At 36.5% G+C, this 23840-nt stretch overlaps 1 protein-coding gene across 1 annotated transcript in view; it reads left to right on the top strand.

Moving 5' to 3' along the window:
- Positions 1 to 23840, top strand: part of KCNH5 (potassium voltage-gated channel subfamily H member 5) — a gene marked incomplete at both ends in the record, with an annotated part of 351704 nt that overhangs the window by 74851 nt on the left and 253013 nt on the right. Inside the window, 2 exons of the mRNA XM_082616968.1 lie at positions 467 to 859; positions 21827 to 22253. Of these exons, the coding sequence (XP_082473094.1) occupies positions 467 to 859; positions 21827 to 22253 (820 nt within the window). The remainder of the gene's footprint in view (positions 1 to 466; positions 860 to 21826; positions 22254 to 23840) is intronic.

Genomic DNA, 23840 nt, shown 5'->3' with positions numbered 1-23840 from the left:
TATATGTGACTGAACCCAGTTAAGACTTCTGTATAAACTTTTAATATTTGGTGGGTGAGTTCAGAGATCTACTGGTCTTGTGGCTGCCCAATAAAAGCCTTGTAAGTAAGTTCCCTTGCATATTAAAACCGCCACCTAGCAATCTGGAGTGGTCTGCCTCTTTCTTTGGTCTCTCCCTGCCCTCCATTTATGGGGGCCAGTTTTTGAACCAACAGTTGGCCACTGGAGAGAAAGCCAAAGGGAATGGCAGACAGATCAACTTTGGTAGAGAGATTGGACATGGAATGACTTTGAACAAACCTTGATACAACTTAGGAGAAGAGGGAGATGAAACTACAGAGCCTGACTGGCCTTGAAACCAGGAGTCATGATTAATAGGCTGTGGTTTGGCTGTCAGTAAATTTGAATTCATTACTAACTGTGCAGAGATGTCCGGGTCATTATATATACATTTTCTCTCTTTTAGGTTCTTCAGCTGGGATCAGATATCCTTCCTCAGTACAAGCAAGAAGCGCCAAAGACGCCACCACACATTATTTTACACTATTGTGCTTTTAAAACAACTTGGGATTGGGTGATTTTAATTCTTACCTTCTACACCGCCATTATGGTTCCTTATAACGTTTCCTTCAAAACGAAACAGAACAACATAGCCTGGCTGGTGCTGGACAGTGTGGTGGATGTTATTTTTCTGGTTGACATTGTTTTAAATTTTCACACGACCTTTGTGGGACCTGGTGGAGAGGTCATTTCTGACCCCAAGTTGATCAGGATGAACTATCTGAAAACTTGGTTTGTGATAGATCTATTGTCTTGTTTACCTTATGACATCATCAATGCCTTTGAAAATGTTGATGAGGTAAGTTTCTTTTTCTTTTTAGTACTTGAATCACAAGTTTTGAGAAAATTAGGATAAAAGGAGTTTACAGATAATCCAAACTTTTTTTTAGCCACCACTTTCAATCTTCATCCTACTAAACACTTGCCGTAAATTATCATATTTGATTACCTTATAATTTTCATTTGCTTTTTTTTCTTGATTTCTGGTTGAAAATACTGATTACTAGAAAAATGGCTATGGTTGGAGGTTGTGGTTGAAAGAGGTGGAGCAGAAGAAAAGCCACAGCATTTGGAGTCAAATGTGGTTTATGAACTAGATAATTGATTGAAAGATGATGAAATAGATGTGTGTTTTGGTTTTATTTTTTGGGAAAACTGTGGCATTTTAAAACTCTGTGCACCCATAGGTCTTTTGACTCCTTTTCCTCCAGATAGCAGTTCTTGAGTTAGCAAAAAGATACAGAAAATTTTATGGAAGAGAAATTCTTGAATTTTTGCCTTTTTGGTTTCTTTTTTATAGTTTTTGCTTTAAATTTTGTCTAAGTACATTTGTGGTTAGAGACTATATTGGATGACTTCTGATGTCTGGTCACATTCAAGATTCTGCTTATTCAATGTTATCTGCACAATGAGAAATACTTAAAACGTGTAATATCTTGGAAGACCATTTTATTCAGAGCTTCTTAGCTTCTAACCTCGTAGTGGATGATTTTCAACTTGCTACACGAAGGATGTATATAAATGAGTCAATATAGAATGTATCTATTATTAAAATATGTTCATAATAATAATTACAAACTTAATTTCCCTGAAGATTTTACTCTGTCCTCATAGACTGTTCAGATGGAAAATTCTGCACTACATTGTCATTGTGTGTGTATTTGGGAGATAGTTTGCAACTTTTCTTCAGTAACTTTTTCCATAAAATTTCTGCATTCAATCAACTTTAATGATATTAAAAATATTTCCCCCTGGGGCTTCCCTGGTGGCACAGTGGTTGAGAGTCCGCCTGCCGATGCAGGGGACACGGGTTCATGACCCGGTCCAGGAAGATCCCACATGCCGCGGAGCGGCTGGGCCTGTGAGCCATGGCTGCTGGGCCTGCACGTCCGGAGCCTCTGCTCTGCAGCGGGAGAGGCCACAACAGTGAGAGGCCCGCGTACCGCAAAAAAAAAAAAAAAAAAAAAAAAAAAAAATTTCCTGAAAGTTAAGTATAGACATTGTATTTTGATGCTGTACATGTAATTGTTACTTTAAAAATTGGGGGGAAAAAGGAATCGTAGTAATTTGTTTTCTAATTTTAGATTTTACCTACATCAAGCTTTTTAAGGTATATTTATTTCTTCCCTATTTACCTTCTGGAAGGGTTGAGAGGGGTTAATTTTGAAAATGGTAATCATATGATAAGAAGATAATAAGTAGTATTTATATGTTCACTTACTAAATGGATTAATATATTAAGATCAATGCATTAAGATTTCCATTATTTAGAACATAGGCATAAAGATTTTAATAAAAATAATTAAAAGATTGGTTTAATTCATAGAAAAGTAAATACATTAATCAGATTACATAATAATAAATGCATTTAATATACCATACAAATACATGAAGAGATCCTCAGACTTACTAATATTAAGGAAAATGCAAAGTAAACCTACAAACTACACTGACATACCATCATTTACCACACACACTAGATTGGTGAGAAGGTGGCTAAGGATGTGCACTGCTCAGATCTCCTTTCATGAAAACCTGCTGCATGGAGCACAGTTAGGGGATTCCTGGGTGTGACTCCTGGTTTGGGAAAGCCAATCATTAGCATCTCTTTCAAACTCAGCATTCAGTGCTATCACACTATCACACTCGTAGCTTGAAACTGGCCACAGTGGGAGTATTTACACCCAGAAAGTCACAAATGCTATGAATAAAAACTTTTCTTTAGCTTTCTGTAGAATTAGTTGTTAATCATTTACCAACACACCACTGAACACAGTTGACTGACACCTGCTATGGTTTTCTGATCTGCTGCAGGTCACACATCGAAGCCATATTTCCCCAACATTGTGCCCAGCCAGTGACTAAGAATGGTGGTAACATTATGATTAGTTTACTCCTGCTCAATAAAGAGCTCCTCTATTGAGCAACTTTTGCTCTGGGACTCCCCATTTACCTGTGCTGTGGTTGAGGCTCTTTCTACACAACTCTTCCTCCCCTCTTTACAGGTTTCAGACCTGCATTGTGGTCTGAAGGCTCCTCCCTCCTCCGTTTCTCCTTCATAGGCATTTATCTCAGTAAAAGTCTTGCATATCTAACCCTGACTTGGCATTACTCTGTCAGGGACCTGAACTGATGAAGCAATGGGGTGAGGCCTCTCATACATTGCTCCAGGGAATGTTGGTAAAACTTCCATGAAGAATAATTGGCAATATCTCATTTTTAAAAAGAAAAGACGCTAGGGGCAACCACCAGGGGCAATCCCCTTCTTTAAGGGATTCTTTGTTATTTGCTTCCATCACCAAACAGCAAGATTATGTACCTACCTCTTGGTTTTTCAGTTTTAGGACTTGTCTTTGACTTCTCACTATGGAATTTGAAGTTTTAGCCTCTTTCTCCCTGCCCTAACTGTATATATGCACTATTTCTATCACCTCAGTCTCACAATATAGGTATACCATCCTTTTGGTTCCATAAATAGTAGGTATTTATATCATTACTACTACAAATATGCTATTTTTAGCTGAACCTTCAACATGCTGTGATTACTTTTCCTTTTCTGCACTTTCCATTTTCCTGAGAGTTGGTTTTATCATTTGCTTAGTTTTATGTACTAATCACTAACTCAGTCGCTAAGCTCTATGCGAGTTGTCTAAATCTCCCTCCAGTACATTGATAGAAGTAATATTCTATCAACATCATTTTCTTAAACAGATCTCTCTACACTCTACCCTCCCACCTGATGGACAGTTTGGCTAGCTGTAATATCCTAGGCCAGAGATAATTTCTCCTCAGATTTTGAAAGACACAGTGAGTGCCATTACAGTCGACCTTCTAATAATTCTCTTAAGAAACTTTAAACCGTTGTGACCTGTGTTCTCTTTCTGGAAATTTGATGTATCTTCTCTGTCCAGGGTTCTGAATCTTTCCAGTAATATGCTTTAATGTAAGTCCCATTTTCATCAGTTTTGCTGGGCACTGACTGGGTAGCCTTTTTCAATCTAGAAAAGCATGTCTTCTGTTTTGATTTTTTTCTTATGATGATTTTCTCCATCCCTTTCCCCCCTCTTTTCCATTCTCTCTCTTGCTGGAATTCCTTTTGTTCTTATACCTACTAGACGTCTCCTCTGATTCCTTTTTTTTTCTTCCCTTATTTTCCAATACTTTATATTTTTGCTGTACTTTCTGGAAGATTTTCTCAACATTATTTTCCAACTTTTCTCGTAACTAATAATGCTTTTTTTTTTGCTTAAAGTCTTTTTGGCTTAATACTAATAGACCTAAACTAGCATTTGTATAGTATTTGATATATGTATTTCTATTATTTAACTTTTTATCATTCTAGATTATTATACTCTAGTTGTGTCTTTTATAAATAGTCTATACATTCTAAGAGTCTTTCTAACTGGGAAGTTTAGTCTATTTACACTTATTGTGATTAATTACCTTTTGATTTTCTTAGAGCATCTTATTTTCCATTGTAAAATGCTTTTTCTTCACTTTTCTCTGTTTTTATTTTTGCTTCTTTTCTGCCATCTTTTGGATTGATTTAATTTTTTAAATCTCCTGGATTTCCTCTACAGGATTAGAAGTTTTTCTGTTAATTGATTACTCTAAATATTTTTAGCATCCGTATTTTACTTATGAGTATCTTTGCCCTTCTAAATAAATCAAGGGCTTCTGTTTACCTTCTCATCTTTCAAACTAGTATTGTCTTATTTTGGTTCCACATTATTTTTAACTTTCTCTTTCAATTATTGGAGGCCTTCTTTAGGACATATTTGTTGTGAGTCTTTGGGATGGTGACTCTGGGTCTCAGTTTCCATATCTGTAAAAAAAGGGAAGGAATGCTTGACTTTTTTACTTCACACAACGGTTTTAAGTAATAGATGGGAAAACAGATATGAATGATTTTTGTTTGTAGAATTGTGCATGTCTGAGGGGATATTATTATTTCATTTGTGTATGTCTGTTTCCTCCGCTTGGTGATAAGCCCTGTGATATTGAGGGATGTGTTCCATCTCCTTGGTAGTCCTTCGTTGCTCTTAGTACATATTGGTGACTCACCGACCTGAAGCAATAAAGTGTTAGCAAGGTTTTCGTAGATTGTACAATGACATAAAACAAAATAGAACTTAAAAATGAGAAATTGAGCTAGTGGTGGCTTGGGAATAGGAGAGTATGAGTCTGAAGATCACAATTTAGTCCTTTGACATGCTACGAGTGCAGAATGACTTAGAGGACTTAATAACACTTTTTGTATTCAAGATTGTCTCAGTCAACATGCTCTCTTAAGGCAACTTGATTTACTAGGAATTCACGAACTGGGTATGACATTCTTTAAGAGAACTGTGAGGATGGGAAGACAGAATCCATTAAGGAAATAATTCTGTTTGAAAAGAAGTATGTAATGTAAATTTCCTAGAAACCATAACAGGGGGTAAAAGATGTTATCACCAGGAATCCAAGGAATAGAAACACGCTCTTTTGTAGCATGCATTTGAATACAGCTCTGGGAGGTTAGGGGGAACTGAATTATAAGACATCAGAGAAAAATGGGGCAGCTTCATGTAACACACAGTTTGGTAGCCTGAGTGGACTTAGGAAATGTGATACATGGGGAAATCAGGGGACAATGAGTGGTATTAGTAAGTGGTAAACATGATAAACTAGGTTAGAACAAATTGAAATTGGAAAAATGTTCACTTACGTATTGTTTCAGGAGACAAAATGATTGGGACAGTGAATGCTAAGTGGAAGTATTATAAATATTTTTAATTTCCAGGGAAGTTTATGGAAAATAATTTTCTAAATTATTATTTTCTTGAATTATGCTTGTCAAGTGGCCACATGCGTTGCTTCATTTTAGCATATTTGTTTACATAGCAATTTTTTATCTCTTGTCTAGTCATCAAAACAAGAATTGGAAATCAAAGAAGCTAATTATACTCATAGATTTTAGAGGCTTTTTGTCCCCTTTTGTGGAATTTCAGATGCTCTACCAAGAATAACATTTTAGAAATTGCTATTTAATACAATTTTATCACCATTACTTTTTTATTAAAGCCTGTAGGTAATTGAAATAATGTTTGAGTGGTAAAGGTAAGGATTACATAGTATTTTTTTTTAGTTTTACTAGTTTTAATCTTATTAAACCCATAGAAACATTGCCAAGTCTACCTTAGAACTGATTGATTTTTCTTATCAATGTGTTTGCTCAGCTGATAATAGACTTTTTAAAAAGAGCCGTTTTAGGTTCATGGCAAAATTGAGAGGAAGTTACAGAGACTCCCCATACAGAGATTGCCCCCACACATGCATAACCTCCCCCATTATCAACACCCCCACCAGAGTGAAACTATATTGACATATCATATTGCTAAAAGTCCATAGTTTACAGTAGGCTCACTCTTGGTATTGTACATTTTATGGGTTTTGACAAATGCATAATGGCATGTTGTAGTATCATACAGAGTAGTTTCACTGTCCTGAAACTCTGTGCTCTGCCTATTCATCCTTTCTTCTCTCCTAGCCCCTAGCAACCACTAATCCTTTTATTATCTCCACAGTTTTGCCTTTTCCAGAAAGTCATATAGTCGGAATCATACAGCAGGTAGCTTTTTCAGATTGACTTCTTTCACTTAGTAATATGCATTTAAGGTTCTTCCATGTCTTTTCATGGCTGATAGCTCATTTCTTTTTAGTACTGAATAATATTCCACTGTCTGGATGTATCACAGCTTGTTTATCCATTCACCTACTGAAGACTATCTTGATTGCTCCTAAGTTTTGGCAATTATGAGTAAAGCTGCTATAAACTTTTTTATGCAGGTTTTTGTGTAGGCATAAGTTATCAGCTCATTTGGGTAAATATTAAGAAGCATGGTTGCTGGATCATATGGTAAGAATATGTCAGTTTTGTAAGAAACTACCAAACTATCTTTCAAAATGGTTTTACCATTTTATGTTTCCACCAGCAATGAATGAGAGTTCTGGTTGGCACACATTCTCACTAGCATCAGTGTTTTGGATTTTAGCCATTATAGTAGATGTGTAGTGGTATCTTGTTGCTTTAATATGCAATTTTGTAATGATATATGAACATCTTTTCATATGCTTATTTGCCATCTGAACATCTACTTTTGTCAGGTGTCTGTTCAGATCTTTTGCTCATTTTTAATTGGGTTCTTAATTTTCTTATTGTTGAGTTTCTAAGTTTTTTAAAATATATTTTAGATAATAGTCCTTTATTATTTGCAGATGTCTTTTGCAAATATTTTCTCCCAGTCTGTAGATTGTCTTCTCATTCTTTTGACAGTATCTTTCACAGAACAGTTTTTAATTTTAATGAATTCCAGTTTATTAATTATTTGTTTCATGAATTATGCCTTTGGTGTTATATCTGAAAAATTATCACCATGCCCAAAGTACCTAGATTTTCTCCCACATTATCTTCTCAAAATTTTATAGTTTATGTTTTACGTTTAGGTCAATGATCCATTTTGAGTCAATTTTTGTGAAGAGTATAAGGTCTGTGACTAGATTCATATTTTTTTGCATTGGATGTCCATGTGTTCTATCACCACTTGTTGAAAAAAACTATCTTTTCTTTATTGTATTGCCCTTGCTCCTTTGTCAAAGATAAGATGACTATATTTATGGGGGTCTATCTGGGCTCTCTATTCTGTTCCATTGATCTATTTGTTTATTTTTTTCCACCAATACCACAGTCTTGATTACTATAGCCTTACTATAGTTGAGTGTCTGTCCTCTGATTTTGGTCTTCTCCTTCAATATTGTGTTGGCTATTTTGCACAGTTTTTATCCCTCCACATAATCTTTACAGTCAGTTTATTTATATACACAAAATAACTTAATGGGATTTTGACTGAGATTACATTGGTAGCTTTAGATCAAGTAGAGAAAAATTGACATCTTGACAATATTGAGTATTTCTGTCCATAAACATGGAATATTGCTCCATTTATTTAGTTCTTTTTTGATTTCTTTCATCAGAGTTTCATTGTTTTCCTTATATACATCTTGTACATTTTTTATTAGATTTATATCTAAGTTTTTCATTTTTGTTGTGCTAATGTAAATGGTATTGTGTTTTTAAATTCCACTTGTTCATTGTTGGTATATAAGAAAGTGATTGGCTTTTGTATGTTGACCATATATCCTGCAAATTTGCTTTAATTGCTAATTAGTTCCAGGATTTTTTTTTTTCTGGGTCAAGTTGTTTGGATTTTCTGCATAGATAATTATGTCATCTGCAAACAAAGACAGTTTTCTATTTCCCCTTCCCAGTCTGTATACACTTTGTTTCCTTTTCTTTTCTTGTTGCATTTGCTAGGACTTCCAGTATGAAGTTGAATAGGAGTGGTGAGAATAGACATTCTCTACTTGTTCCTGATCTTAGTGGGAAAGCTTCTAGTTTCTCACCATTAAATATGATGTAATATGATATAAGCTGTAGGGTTTTTATAGATGTTCTTTTTCAAGATGAGGAAGTTCCTCTCTTTTCCTAGTTTTCTGAGAGTTTTTATCATGAATAGATTTTGCATTTTGTCAAATGCCTTTTTTTTGCATCTATTGATATGAATATATGATTTTTCTTCTTTAGTCTGTGATGTTATGGATTCTATTAATTGATTTTTGAGTGTCGAACCAGCCATGCATACCTAGGATAAATCTTCCTTGGCCATACTATATAATTATTTTTATATATTGTTGGATTTGATTTGCTAATATCTTGTTGAGGATTTTTGCATCTATGTACATGAGAGATATTCTTTTGTAGTTTTCTTTTCTCATATTGTCTTTGCTTTTGGTATTAGGGTAATGCTAGCCTCATAAATCTGGGTTAGTTAGTATTGTTTCTGCTTCTACCTTTTGGAAGAGATTGTAGGCAATTGGTATAATTTCTTCCTTAAATATCTGGTAGAATTCACTCATGAGCCCATCTGGGCCTGGTGCTGTTTTGGAAGGTTATTAATTTATTGAATCAATTTGTTTAATAGATGTAGTTCTCTTCAAATAATCTATTTTTGTATGTGTTTGAGTTTTGGCAGATTGTGTCTTTCATGGAGTTAGTCCATATCATCTAGGTTCTCAAATTTATGGGCATAGAGTTGTTCATATGATTCCACTTTGTTGTTGTTATTATTATTATCCTTTTAATGTCTGTGACATCTGTAGTGACATCCTCTCTTTGATTTGTCATGTTAGTAATTGTGTCCTCTCTTTTTTATTTTTCTTAGTTAGTGTGGCTAGAGGTGTATCAATTTTATTGATATTATCAAAGAAAAGGCTTTTAAGATTTTGTTGATTTTCTCTACCAATTTCCTGTTTTCAATTTCATTGGTTTTTGCTATATTTTAATATGTCTTTTCTTCTTGTTACTTTGGATTTAATTTGCTTTTCTTTTTCTAGTTTGCTAAAGTGGAAATTTAGGTTATTGATTATAGTTTTTATTGCTTTCTAATATATGCATTCTAAGTTATATATTTTCCTCTAAGTACTGCTTTGCTGCATCCCATGAACTTTGTTAAGTTGTATTTTCAGTTTCAGTTAATTAAAAAAGCATTAAATTTTACTTGAAATTTTCTCTTTAATCCATGTCTTACTTATAAGTGTGTTGTTTAATTTCCACATATTTTTGGATTTTCCAGATATATTTCAGTTATTGATTTCTAGTTTAATTTCATTGTGGTCCAAAATCAGGTATTATATGATTTCTATTGTTTTAAATTTGTTAAGGTGTGTTTTATAGCACAGGATGTGGTCTATCTTGGTGAATATTTTACATGACCTTGACAAAGATGTGGGTTTTTGTTGTTGTTGTTGTTTTGCTGCTGTTGTATAAAGTAGTCAAAGATGTCAATAATAACCAGCTAATCGATGGTGCTGTTGAGTTCTGCTCTGTCCTTACTGATTTCTGCCTGCTAGACCTGACCATCTCTGACAGAGGGATATTGAAGTATATGATAGTGGATTCATTTTATTTCTCCTTGCATTTCTATTAGTTTTTGCTTCACATATTTTGATGGTCTTGTTAGGTGCATACAATATAAGGATTGTTATGTCTTCTTGGAGAATTTACCCCTTTATCATTATGTAATGCTCCTGTTCATCTCTGATAAACTTAGTTAGTCTGAAGAGTATGAGACTTTTAATGCAATGAAATGTATTATCTCTGGGATGATTTTATCTTCTATATGGGACTTTCTTAGTTTCTTATTAGCCTGCTTTAAAAACTTTTGCTGCAATTTTAAGTCCTCCCAGTTCTTCTCTGCTTAAGAAAGCACATTAATAACACTAGTGCTTCTAATAATAATAAAAAACCATTTATATTTTTATCGATGATTGGATTAGTGGTTTATCAACACTTGCCTTTCATCTGTGTGCTCAGGGGAAGGTTTATGAGTGACCCTATTTTGCAACCTTCAATTCTACTTCAAGTTAAGAAGTCAAATCTAACAAAGATCTTTAGAAAACTAAGGGTTAGACCCTGTGCTCATTTCCGGAGGAATCAAAATTAGACCTTATGCTTCCTCAGTGCAAAGACTCTGTCTTTCTAATAGTCTGGATTTGCAGTGCCTGACACATAATTGCCATACTATATATATTTCTGGAGGAATCAAAATTAGACCTTATGCTTCCTCAATGCAAAGACTCTGTCTTTCTAATAACCTGGATTTGCAGTACCTGACACATAAATAATTGCCATACTATATATATTTCTATTGAAGTGAATGAGGGATTGAAGCTTACAATGTTTCCTAAATATACCTGTTTCTTGTTAGTAATGGAAAAGTTAGGGCCAAAGGGCAGTCTTTGTGGCATAACCTATCTGTGCCCCAAACTTCTTCATTCAGACAGTAGGACGTTATCCTTTGGCCGCTATGCTCACCTCTCTGTTCATAAGTTCCTTTCCATGAATATTCTCACTTAAATAATCTTCCAGTCATATGACCTACACTGCTAGCTTTCCATACATGTTTAGAGGTTACCTTAGGGTTTAGGTTCCTAAGCTGGGATCTCCCACTAGGAGTGCAAAACATTGTAGACTAATGAATACAAAGGTGTACAAGGCAAAGTCACTGAACTCAAATGTACCTACCTTCTAGCTTGAGAGAAAAACTTTCTCAAAAATTATTCAAGAGTGTGAATAAAGGAGGAGTCAGTGTGAAGGAGGAGATGAGGTAAGGATTTGGAGAATGGGTAAGAGTCAGCCACAGGTTCCAAATTGGAGGATAGTGGCAGTAGGCTGAACTTTAAAATTCTATTCCAAGTGGAGATTGGCAGTACAGAATGGTAATAAACAGATTTAAAGATCGATATCTTTTTTATATTTGAAAAATTTGGTGATGCTCCATGATATATTCTTTGCATTAATTTTCTACAGAGACAAAGCAGCCTGCCTAACTGAGGGAATTAGCTTTGGGAGGATAGGAAGTTGCAAACAATCAGGATAGCAATAGGATTCCTTTATTTGATTTTGTTGCTTACAGGAATAGAAATTTTTATCCAAACTGATCTTCATTCATGATGAAGCCTTCCTATTGTTAAACATTAGGGAATAATTCTGACATGGAGACAAAGAAGGTTGAAATATATTGCAATATGTATACTATAATCCTTAAAATTTTTTGCCTTAACTATCTATGGTTACTTGCATAGAAATTGCTCTTTATCTTTCTGCATAGTAATTATCACTATGCTTGAGAATACATCATTTCCTTGCTCTTCTTTGAAGGAAGTACTAAACCTCCATCCCTACTCCCTTTGGTCTTTCTATTACTTCATTTTATTCCATGATTTTATCTCTGCTTTCACATAACACATGCTAACTCACAAGGAACATGTTTATATTAGAAATTTTCATCTTTAGGAAGTTTGTTTATTATACATTGTGGATAAAGGGTTAACAAAACTATTTCTCCTTCTGCATTGACAAATTTTACCTTTAATCAACTGTCTTCCTTTGTTCTCCCAGGGACTGATGAAGGAAATATGCTATCTGTGTTTCTAGGCTGTATTACTTATATTTAAAAAAGATCTCTGATTTGTAAATTACATCTGGACTATGAAGAACTTTTAATGAGCTGTAAATAACCTGATGAGGATACCACAGCTTAAGGGTTCCCTGATTGATACAACTCCAAGCATATCCCTTGTGGAATTCTGAAAGCTATACCTGTGTTGTTATTATAGGTGCTGGGTTAGGTGACATTTAAGCCTAGACCTGAAAGATGAGTAGGATTAACTAGGCAAAAGGAGTAGTTAGCGGGTTAGGGAGAGTGTTTTTAAAATTCACTTTTGGAGACCCCACCAGGTGAGAGAGAACATAAATTTTTTTTTTTTTAATTCTGTAAGGCTTTTCTTTTTTTTTTTTAACCCCACATTTGTTTATTTATTTATTTTTGGCTGTGTTGGGTCTTCGTTTCTGTGCGAGGGCTTTCTCTAGTTGTGGCAAGCAGGGGCCACTCTTCATCGCGGTGCGCGGGCCTCTCACTGTCGCGGCCTCTCTCGTTGCGGAGCACAGGCTCCAGACGCGCAGGCTCAGTAGTTGTGGCTCATGGGCCTAGTTGCTCTGCAGCATGTGGGATCTTCCCAGACCAGGGCTCGAACCCATGTCCCCTGCATTAGCAGGCAGATTCTCAACCACTGCGCCACCAGGGAAGCCCGAACATAAAATTTTTGAAGAAAGGAAATACATTTTCTATAACTGGAGTACAGAGAGCAGAAGACAGAGATGCACAAGGGAGACTGGAAACGTAGGCAGGGGCAGGTTGTATTAAGGAGTTTGGATTATTGTAAAGGTGGCAACAAGTTACTGAAGGTTTTAAAGCATCTCCCAACCTGGTTTGCTTGTGCATATATCATGATATTTGAAAAAGAAATCGAGACTTAGGCAATATACCTCTTTTTTGGTGTATATTTTGATCAGGCCTTACATTCACTCTGCACCAATGGATATTAATGAGAACATTTTTTTCCATAATAAGAAACATTTAAAATTAGTATATCATGGATATTGCTTAAAACAGATGTCTGTCTATCTATCTATCTATCTACTATCTATCTACTATCTATCTACTTATGCCACTGTGTATTGATAAGAATATAAATAGACTAAAACACGTGGTATGTACAAGTTATTTAAATTGAGTTTCTCTACTGAAGCATATTAACTAATGCAGGGAGTAATTAGTATTATTTCTCCATGGATCTCTTGGTAACATTAGTTGGAGAAGTGAGTTCTGAATAGGAAGGAGGCAATAGAACTTGTTATATGAGTTAAAGATGCAGATAACAATTGTAATTTGCTACATTTTCTATTTTACTTAGTTTTCTTTCAGTCTTTAAATTGTACTCTACAAAAGGAAATGGAAATGGACTATTTAGTCATTCATATACAAAATCTACTTAGAATAAGACCCCAATGCTTATAAAACAGAGTGGTTTCTATATAATTGCCTGATATTCTGCTACCCATGAAGATTAAATAACTATTAATTATTAATTACAATATCAGTGCTAGAGGAGTCAGAAATTATTATGAGAGATTTCTGTGTTGGTTAGTTTATTCTTTAATTAGTGTATTCATTTTCTTAATAAATATTTGGTGCTTACACTGTGGCAGGGAGTTCTAGAGTGTGTGCTGGGGATAAAAGAATGAACAAAACATGATATGAATACACAATCAGAAAGAGACAAATGGCACAAAGGGAACATACCTGATCCTTTGAGATTATATAATGAAATGACCTGCTCTAGACTAAACCAAAACAGATTTTAGAACAACGGAAGCTATTGTATGATTTTAAACTATGAGTGACTTCAAAAGATAACTCTTATATAGTGTTCAGAATAGAGTGGATGGAGTCAAATGAATGCCTTAAGATTTATTAGAACACTTCCTTAGGTCTAGGAGAGAGATGCTAGTAGCATGGTTTAAGATGGTGTCAGTGGCGATGAAGAAAAGTGAATAAATTGGAAAGATATTTAGGAGTTAAAGTTAATAGGGTTTTAAGATAAATTGGGTATGGGAGATATCAAAGAAAGGGGCAACATGAATACTTCTTGGTTTCTGGTTTGTGTAATCAAATGGCTAGTGCTTATATTTGCCTATATATTAGAAAAGAACCAGGGGCAATGTCTGGAATGGGAAGGTGGAGGGGAGAGTAGTAACATTTTTTTTTTTTTAATGGGAGAGACATGAGATATTTAAATGTCTATGGGAAAGATGTAGTTGAAGGGGGAGTGGCTGGATTTTTGAGCAGAGGAGAGAAAGTTTAAAATATAGTGGATAGATGAATTCATAAGAAAAGTAGTAAAATTGCTAGGTAGTTAGGAGATGTTTTGAGATTGATGATAATGAATATCTAGTGGAATCAATCTGCCCTATTGTATTACTTTCTTAAGCAGTTCTTAAACACAGCCCTGAAGAAAGCTGATAATTGAGTTAGAATTTGGGTTTTGATACAGGTTATAATGAAGAGACAGACATGCTAAGGAATTCAGGATGTATGGTGTTGTTGAAATTATAGGGCCACATAAAGAAGAAAATGGAGAATGGAGGGGTTAATAGATTGGGAAAAAGCAGATCTGTCAGTAGACTGGAGATTCAATAAAGTTGAATGTTGATGTAATTGGATGGTTTAGCTCAACATAGAAGAAGATATGGTCAGAATACAAGATGGTTCAATTCAAGATTTCAGAGCTGGAAAATGTTTTAGATATGAGAAATTTCAGATTATGACCGCGGGAGTGGGCATCTAAGGAAAAGTGAAAAGATTGTTAGAGATGAATTGGTGGAGAAATGCGAGGCCAGGTTTTCAGCGGGGTCATCCACATGGAAACTGAAGTTACTCAGGGTGAGGGCAAGCTTTAGGTGGGGTTGGATTTAAGAACTATTTAGGAGGTATATGAAGTAATAACTTGGAGTTCTTTGTTCTCATGGAATATTTACTGGCATAAATTCTTGCTAAGCAAAATAGTGACACGTTTCCCAATACAAAAGGTAAATAATATCTAACAATTGCATATTAAAATTTATTTTATATATTCATATCTTACCTATTTGGAAGAATGTCTTGTTAAAATGAGACTTCTATATCACATACATATCTATGTTGCCCCCATTTTAAGTCAAACAAGTATGAAATACTGTGCACATAAATACATGTGCTTTCCTCACATTTGTATCAGTTAGCTTTTTTTTCCCACATAACAAACTACTCCAAAACTTTATGGATAATAACAATCACCATTTATTAAACTAATTTTCCTGTGACCTAACTGAGTGATTCTGCTGACTTTGGCTAGATTTGGCTTATCTCAACTAAGTTCACCCATACATCTGTGGTAGGCTGCTGAGATGGCTGGTGACTAACTGATCCGGGACGGCTCAGATGGATGTCATAGGGCTGCTCCTATGGTCTCTCATCCTCCAAAAGCCTAGTTGCCATTCTTCATATGGCAACTTAGAATGGCCATGGGTTCTAAGACCATGACTGGAGGCTATGCTTCTTGAGGTCTAGGCTTGGAACTGGCACAGTGTCACTTATACCACATTCTGCTGGCCAAAGTAAGTCATAAGGCCAGTCTAGACTCAAGTCAAGATGGGGAAATAGACCCTATCTTTTGACGGGAGAGGTTGCAAAGTCACATTGCCAAAGGGTATGGATGCAGGGAAGGAAGTGACCCGAGCTATTTTTTTTCCAAACAATCTACTACACATCCTGTGTGCGAGAATGCTAGATGTAGGTGAAAAACCAAGCAACTCGATGTTATAAGTCCGTACTCCTGCTCTCTCACCCCCACTTAATTGTCATGTGTCCTTGGACAAGAAAGTTCTTTGATCATTCCTCTTTTGTTTATAAAGCAAGGGGGGCAGAAGGTAGGAAAGAATACTAGCTGAGTTATCTGCCTACTATCCTTAGTGATAATCAAATGAGAGAATTGATTTGTATTTTAAATGGCTTTATCATTGTAAGCCATTATTTTTATACTGATTACATCCCACATCTCTTTAATGTGGCAATCCACAAACATATCCTGAAGAGTTAATAACACTGAGATATCTCCTGGATATTTTTCTTTATGCTCCTATGGCCTGAAGGGCTTTTCAAGTAAGGAAACTGGCTAGAAAGGAAGGCTGATGATTGAAAGTTCTCCATTAACCCTGCTGTGTTCTATTATGCATTTGATGTGTTTGATATTCTCTTCCACCAGTGGAACCCCAGGGATTTGTGAGCTAAGAGCTCAGAGGTTGGGAGAGAGGCAGAATGCCACTGGAGTGCAGAGGAAGGCACAGGAAGATTGGCAAGCATGGAGTGAAATTAAGCAGAAAATGAATGAGCAGCCAAAACTGGTGGAGAGCACAGAATCAAGAGGTTGTTGTAAAAAGGTGTTAGTACAGAAGCGAGTCATTTTATTTTGGCCTGTTAAAGTATCCAGTATTACCATATGGGTTAAATTAAAATTCCCAACGGGGGATTAAAAATAATTTGAGGGGACTTCCCTGGCAGCCCAGTGGTTAAGACTTCACCTTCCAATGCAGGGGGTGTGGGTTCGACCCCTGGTTGGGGAGCTAAGATCCCACATGTCTCGTGGCCAAAAAACCAGAACATAAAACAGAAGCAATATTGTAACAAGTTCAATAAAGACTTTAAAAATGGTCCACATCAAAAAAAAAATCTTAAAAAAAATTATGTATATAAAAAAGTATAATTTGAGGACCAAGCTAAAGATTATGAGGGTGAGTTATAAAATAAGTAGAATCTCTTATTTTAGATAGAGTTGAATATGACACCTCTTCCCCCCTCCCCAAATCACATGATGCAGAAGAAATCATTAATCTGAATTATGTACCGTGGTGAAATGTTAACCTCAGCAACACAACAGTGACTAATGGATTTTCCGTAACATTGTTTTGATATTTAAATAAGACGTTCTTTAAAAATTACATCAATATTACATGTAGAGCTCAAGGAATTTCACAAAGCAAACACACCTAGTAATTCCTAGTAATGCTGCTGTATTAGGAAACAGAATATTACCAGAGCCCTCTCATGTCTTGCATAGTCACTACCCCTCCCCAAACAAAGGAAGCCACTTTGACTTCTAATAATGTCTTATCCCTAAGAATAGTTCCATTTGTATTTAAACTTTTATAAATGGAATCATGCAATATATACTCTTTTGTGTCTAGTCTCTTTTGCTCAGTATGATACTTTTTAGATTCATTCTTGTTATTTCATATAGTTCTAGTCTGTTCATGTTTATTTCTAGATAGTATTGCATTGAGTGAAGGTGCAATAATTTATTTAGCCGTTCTACTGGAGATGGACATTTGGATTGTTTCAAGTTTTAAGTATTTCATCAAATTTTAGAACAAAGTCATTAACTTTGAGTTTTGATTATAGTAATTGCATTAAATTCTTTTGGATACAAAACAGTGGAGAATGAGATAGCTAAAAAAAAAACTTTCCAAATAAAGCAAACACTTCTGTATTACTCATTTTGAATAACAGTTTCTGGTTTGATAAGTAGATGAAAGGGACACTGTGGACAAATTAAAAGGTGAAACTTTGGGGTTATGTTTGAGAGCAAAAAGGAGTTTGGTTTGACTGGAGCACTATTGCTTGGCAAAGGCATGGTTGGAAATGACCTGGCAGTGTGGACAGAAATGGGTTTGTGGACCTTGAAGGCGTGTAGAAATTGTGTTTAATGTCTATAATGAGCCCGTGGAGGATATGCTCGATACTGTCTTTTAAGAAGATTAATATTGCAGTGATAATTGGGATAAGGACAGGAAGACTGCACGGCCGTTGGCTATTATGGGAAATGCATGAAGAATCTGAAGGACTAGGTCCATTCCTTGCTAGCTGTGTGACTTTACACAAGTCGTGTAACCTGTCTGAGCTTCAGTGTCTGCCTATGAACAGTGGAGATAGGAGTCCTGGTACTGTGAGAATGAAATGAGTTGGTCCATGTTAGAGAATTGCAGACTCTCTAGGGTTCTGCGGCCTCCACAGACCCCTAAGTGGGCCACTGCTGGGCCTGGGTGGGAATAAATGGGAGGCAAGGTATTTAATCTCCTTTGTTCAGTCTTATAGAGACTGCCTGTATTTAAGCCAATACTGCTGGTACAAATGTGATTTGTTAAATTGCACATTATGCTCTAGATATAGTGAGGTTCAGAATGAGGTCAGACAGTGAAGTGCAAGGAGTGTGGACAAGACTGCCTATATTTGATTCTTGGCCCCTCCTCTTACCAGCTGCAGGAACTTAGTCAAATTATTTAATGTTTCTAGGCTATGTTTTAGTAATGATACCTATCGCATAAGATTATTAACTATGCCCCCTCCCTGCCCCACCACACACTCAACTCACCCCACCCACATTTTCTTGTGTCATAAAAAGTTTTTCATACATTTATTGAAAGTATTGACTGCTTAACCTATTACCATATGCCATACTTTGTAATTGACACTAGGTATATTATTCAAGGGGTTTAGAGTTTCCTGGGATACCATACATGCAAACAGAGACTTGTAATAAAGTGCTATTATGATGATTGTTGTAATAGAGATGGGCAAAGGGTACATGATAATACAAAATAAGGACACCTAACTCTCACAGTGGGTGTAACAATGAAGATGGTGGGGGAGGAAAGAAGATGTCAGGGAAATGGACATGGAGGAGAGAGTCTCTGCCATAAACTATAAGTAAGACCCCAACCACCAAAATAGTGGGAGGGAAGAGTGCTTTAAGTACAGGGGACAAATTGTTAATGTGGCATGAAACAGCATGGGCACTCGGGGAACTACACATAGTTGAGCATGGCAGGAGTGTAGACAGCAGAAGGAGGACTTGCTGGGAGAGATGCTGACCAGACAGGCAGATGCTAGGTCCTGAAGGGCTTTGCATGTCATAGTAGGGAGTGAATACTAGATTCTATAGGTAATGAGCTAATACTAAAGATTTTAGACCAGAGAGGGATATGATTAGATATATATGATGTAAAACGATAGCAGGCTGGTAGCCTTTACAGTGTGATCACATAATTAAAGGGAGTGAGAACAGAGGTAGTATGGCTGATGGAGAGGCTATTCCTGTCACACAGTGAGAAAAAACATGAAGCCATGACCAAGGCATGGCCTTGAGATTAAGAAAGGAGATATTTTTGAGAGATTTATTCAGGTATATTTTGAGCACTTTGAATGCTGAGATCCTCAAGACTTGATAACCGGTTGGATGTAACAGGAAAGTGGGTGTTCAGTCCAGGTCTGAGAGACTGGCTTCATAATGATGTTGTTCCCAAGAGTAGGGACATATTACCTTTTGAACGCCTATGGAATATCTAAATGGAAATGTACAGCAGGTATTTGGCTTCTGTATCAGGAACTCATAGAAGTCAGTTGAAACATGGGCATGCAGTAAATCAACCAGGAGAGGCTGAGGGTAATCGTAATGAGCATCCTAACACATAAAAGAAGCATGGATAAGGTTAGCTCCAGAAAATGATTTTGAAAGAGATGTCAGCTGGGGAGTTGGCTAAGATCTAGGAGAAAGTGGTGACATAGAACCCATGACAGAGAGAGTTTACAATACTTACCAAACATTTTGTAACATTTGAATAATATTGGACATGGCTATAGAAAATGGTGCTTTTTGATTAAGTGGAGTCCAGAGTAGGTACCCCTCAGGGTGGATCACCTCCTCTTGGAGAGATCTGCCTACCTCAGAGGTCAGGAGAGTGTGTCCTCCTGTTATCTGGGCCTAATTCGAGTGGGTCCTGATTCTTTACATTCTACTTGAGGGTTGTGACTAGTTTTTAGTTTAAATAGGGTTAAAGGTTTCCTCTCTGTTTTTTCTTCTTTTGTTTTTAGCTGTGTTTAGAAAAAAGAATTCCAGTAGAAATAATTTTCTCTGTAGTATTGTGTTGGCCAAAAAGTTCGTTCGGGTTTCTGTAAGATCTTATAGAAAATCCCGAATGAACTTTTTGGCCAACCCAGTATTTAAATAGAACTAGCACAGTTCCTTTTAAAATTGGAGCTAAGTGGAGGACAACATCTACAATAACACTATTTTTATTTTTTAATTTAACCCTCTGAGTTTTTCATGCATTTTGACTATGGGTTTCTTTAGAGCAGAAGCAAGCATATTTGTCTTAATGTCCCCAGGACACAACTCAGAGCCTGCCATATAGAAATGCTCAACAAAAACATATTTTTGTCTTTCTTATTCATGATTATGTAGTTCCTTTTTTAAGAGCTTCCAAGCTCTCTTGAATCTTCTTACCTTTCAACATCTCATTTCATTGAATTATGCCAATTCATCTTCTGAATTTTATTAATGCTACTCTTACTGTCTAAAGTTCAATATCCCTGCCTTGCCCAAGTGTTCAAGTGAAATAAGAATTGATTTAAGGCTGCGTATATGCCACAGCATTTGAGAGTAGGAATAGAAATAGAGCCAGGCCTAAGGTTATCGAGGTTGAGACAGAAAAGTGTCCGGATGCTCCTGTTCCTTTTTTGCTTCCATAAGGTCTCCTGTTTTTACTTCTCTTTGTTTTTTCTCTCTCTATTTCAAATTTTTATTTTGCAAAATTTCAAATATATACTATCATATAGAGTATAACCAAATGCACTCCCAGCCTTTTTTCACTGTAACTTTATGATGCCATAATTAGAGTCTCATTAATGTTACATCTGTTCTACTATACCAACCAGTTCCTCCCTGTTGATCAGACTTAAGTTCAGAGTAGGTTATGTCAGATGCCTTGTCTCCTCCCTGGGATATAGAATTAGAAGTAAGGAAGTCATGGATTCTGTGAGACTTGGAGGTGATAATCAGATGAGAGGGTCCTGGGTCACTGCTTTATCTTTCCCTCATGCACAAGGAATGGCTTTACCCTCTCTACCTGGGTGGCTTATCACATGCTTCCTCAAAAAGTAACTTTGAGAACTTCACTGATTGAATAAAGTCTATGCTATGTTTCCATTTGGATAATGCTATATTTGATGTTTTAAGCTCTTAACAAAATATGAATTTTCTTGCTGCCATTCCCTTATAGTATTCTTTTCACTGACTCTTGCCAGAAGATGATAGAGTTTTGTAGGTATGTGCCCATTCTAGGTTCAACTCTTCACTTTTTCACAGCTCTACAAATTTAGTGCTTATCATAACTGTGGCAGGAGGTGGTGGAAATAATGGCATTTGCTCATTTTAATATACACAGAAGTATTTCCTGTTTGCTTGACAGTAAAACTAGGATTCTTTTTTCAGAAGTTTTGCTGTTCATAGCATTTATAAAGTAAGAAATAAAATTAAATCTTTTAGAGTACAGGAAAAGTTTTGTAGGAAGAAGAAATAAAAGGTCTAAATTCATCACCCTATTTCTATACTCTTGAGTATATTGCCTTTGAGCTATTTTCTCCTTTGGTTTTTCTCTGTGCTATTTATACTCCAGTTATGAAAATAAACTTCATCTTCCTTACCTAATGAAAAGTTTTTTTATCTAATAATCTACAAATATCTTATTTCCAGGTGGGAAGGAATCTGCATTTAAAACGTTTCTTTATCACTTCAGCTTTTTGTTGTTGTTGTTGACTTAAAGTCGGAGCTGTAGTATGTGTGTGTTCTTAGTATATAAATGGTGATTGAGTTCATTAAGATGAACCACTGTATTGTTTTCCTTAGCCTTTTCTTTTCTGAAAGTGTTGTGTCATTTCTTTTTTTTTTAATTCAGGGAATCAGCAGTCTCTTCAGTTCTTTAAAAGTGGTGCGTCTCTTGCGACTGGGCCGTGTTGCCAGGAAATTGGACCATTACCTAGAGTATGGAGCAGCGGTCCTTGTGCTGCTGGTGTGTGTGTTTGGACTAGTTGCTCACTGGCTGGCCTGCATATGGTACAGCATTGGGGACTATGAGGTCATCGATGAAGTTACAAACACCATCCAAATAGACAGTTGGCTCTACCAGCTGGCCTTGAGCATTGGGACTCCGTATCGATACAATACCAGTGCAGGGATATGGGAAGGAGGACCCAGCAAGGATTCACTGTATGTGTCCTCTCTCTACTTTACCATGACAAGCCTTACAACCATAGGATTTGGAAACATAGCTCCTACCACAGATGTGGAAAAGATGTTTTCCGTGGCCATGATGATGGTTGGCTGTAAGTATCTTTTATTTTCTTTTTTTAAAAAAATTATTGTTGTTGATAGTTCTCCAGGCTCCAGTCTCTGACAGGAGTAAATGAAACTACTTTGTCTTCAGAAAAATGTTTAATTCATATAATTTACATTGGTTTAATTTTTATTCAGCCTTAGAAAATAAAAAGGCAAAATAATATATTTTACTTTTTAGAATGTTTTAGCACATGCAAAGTAGTATGAATGGACTGATACAAAAATTAGAATGGGAACTCTTTGATTTAATTCTGGTCATAGCATTGTACCTGGCAGAGCTATTTCCAAAAGGAGACCAATATCTAGAAAGGCAGCATCTGGCATATTCCATAGGTTTTGTGGGCAATGCATAAAATTCTGAAAAAGTAGACAGGATCTGATGTGAGATACCCTGTTTAGAAAATGTTTTATTTAATAATCAGTTTTATGTAGGCTTTTACAATTAAGACTAGGCAAAGAGTTTATAAATCTAGTCTCCATTACAAAATTCTAGCTGGAATATATTCCGGTCTGAGAGAATGAAAGTATTAGTAAATGTAAGCTTATTCAGCAATGACAAAAGTGTCTAGGATGTAGCATACAGATCTGAGTACTAAATGTCTTGATGACGTTCTTGGGGGTAGAATTCTCTCTACAGGAGTGAAGGACCAAGTATTCTATCCTCAGACTGAGACTGGATGATACAGAAGATCAGAATTAAGGAAATACATACAAAAGAAAATGTTGAAAAAGGAGATTTTTGAGGGAGACTTCATCACCATACACACCCTCATGTTGACTTTGATGATTTATCCAAACCTAGTTCTGAGACCTAGAGTAACCTTAGGACTGGAGGGTTTTCTTTGTTTTGTTTTGTGTTTTTGCGGTACACGGGCCTCTCACTGTTGTGGCCTCTCCCGTTGCGGAGCACAGGCTCTGGACGCGCAGGCCCAGTGGCCATGGCTCATGGGGCTAGCTGCTCCATGGCACGTGGGATCCTCCTGGACCGGGGCACAAACTCGTGTCCCCCGCATCCTCAGGCGGACTCCCAACCACTGCGCCACCAGGGAAGCCATACACGGGATCTTTTGTTGCGGCACGCGGGCTTTTCTAGTTGTGGTGTGCAGGCTTCTCTCTAGTTGTGGCGCATGGGCTCCAGAGCGTGTGGGCTCAGTAGTTGCAGTGCGCGGGCTTAGTTGCCCCATGGCATGTGGGATCTTAGTTGTCCAGCGGCATGTGGGGTCTTAGTTTCCCAACCAGGGATCAAACCTGTGTCCCCTGCATTGAAGGCGGATTCTTAACCACTGGATCACCAGGGAAGTCCCAGGACTGGAGTTTTATGATTAGTGTTATTAGCACCTTTTAAGCCTCTGGGTCATGGTACTTGGTTTTTGGTCTAAGCCATCCTTTTTGAGATACCACATTATAGAATTTTATATTATGACACTAATGGTAAAAATGTTAGAGTCCAGGAATGTCGGCTGACTTGTTAAAGGTCAATATCTTGGGTCTAAACAAGGTACTTTTCAGAGTTCATAATGTCTGCAAGCTATTGGTCACCAATGTTAACAGTTGTTTAGCCTTCTGTACTCCTT

Source organism: Mesoplodon mirus (assembly GCF_964341445.2).
Source record: "Mesoplodon mirus genome assembly, chromosome: 4".
Lineage (NCBI taxonomy): Eukaryota > Metazoa > Chordata > Mammalia > Artiodactyla > Ziphiidae > Mesoplodon > Mesoplodon mirus.
The sequence above is the reverse complement of the archived record's forward strand: the minus strand, read 5'-3'. Positions and strand labels throughout refer to the sequence as shown.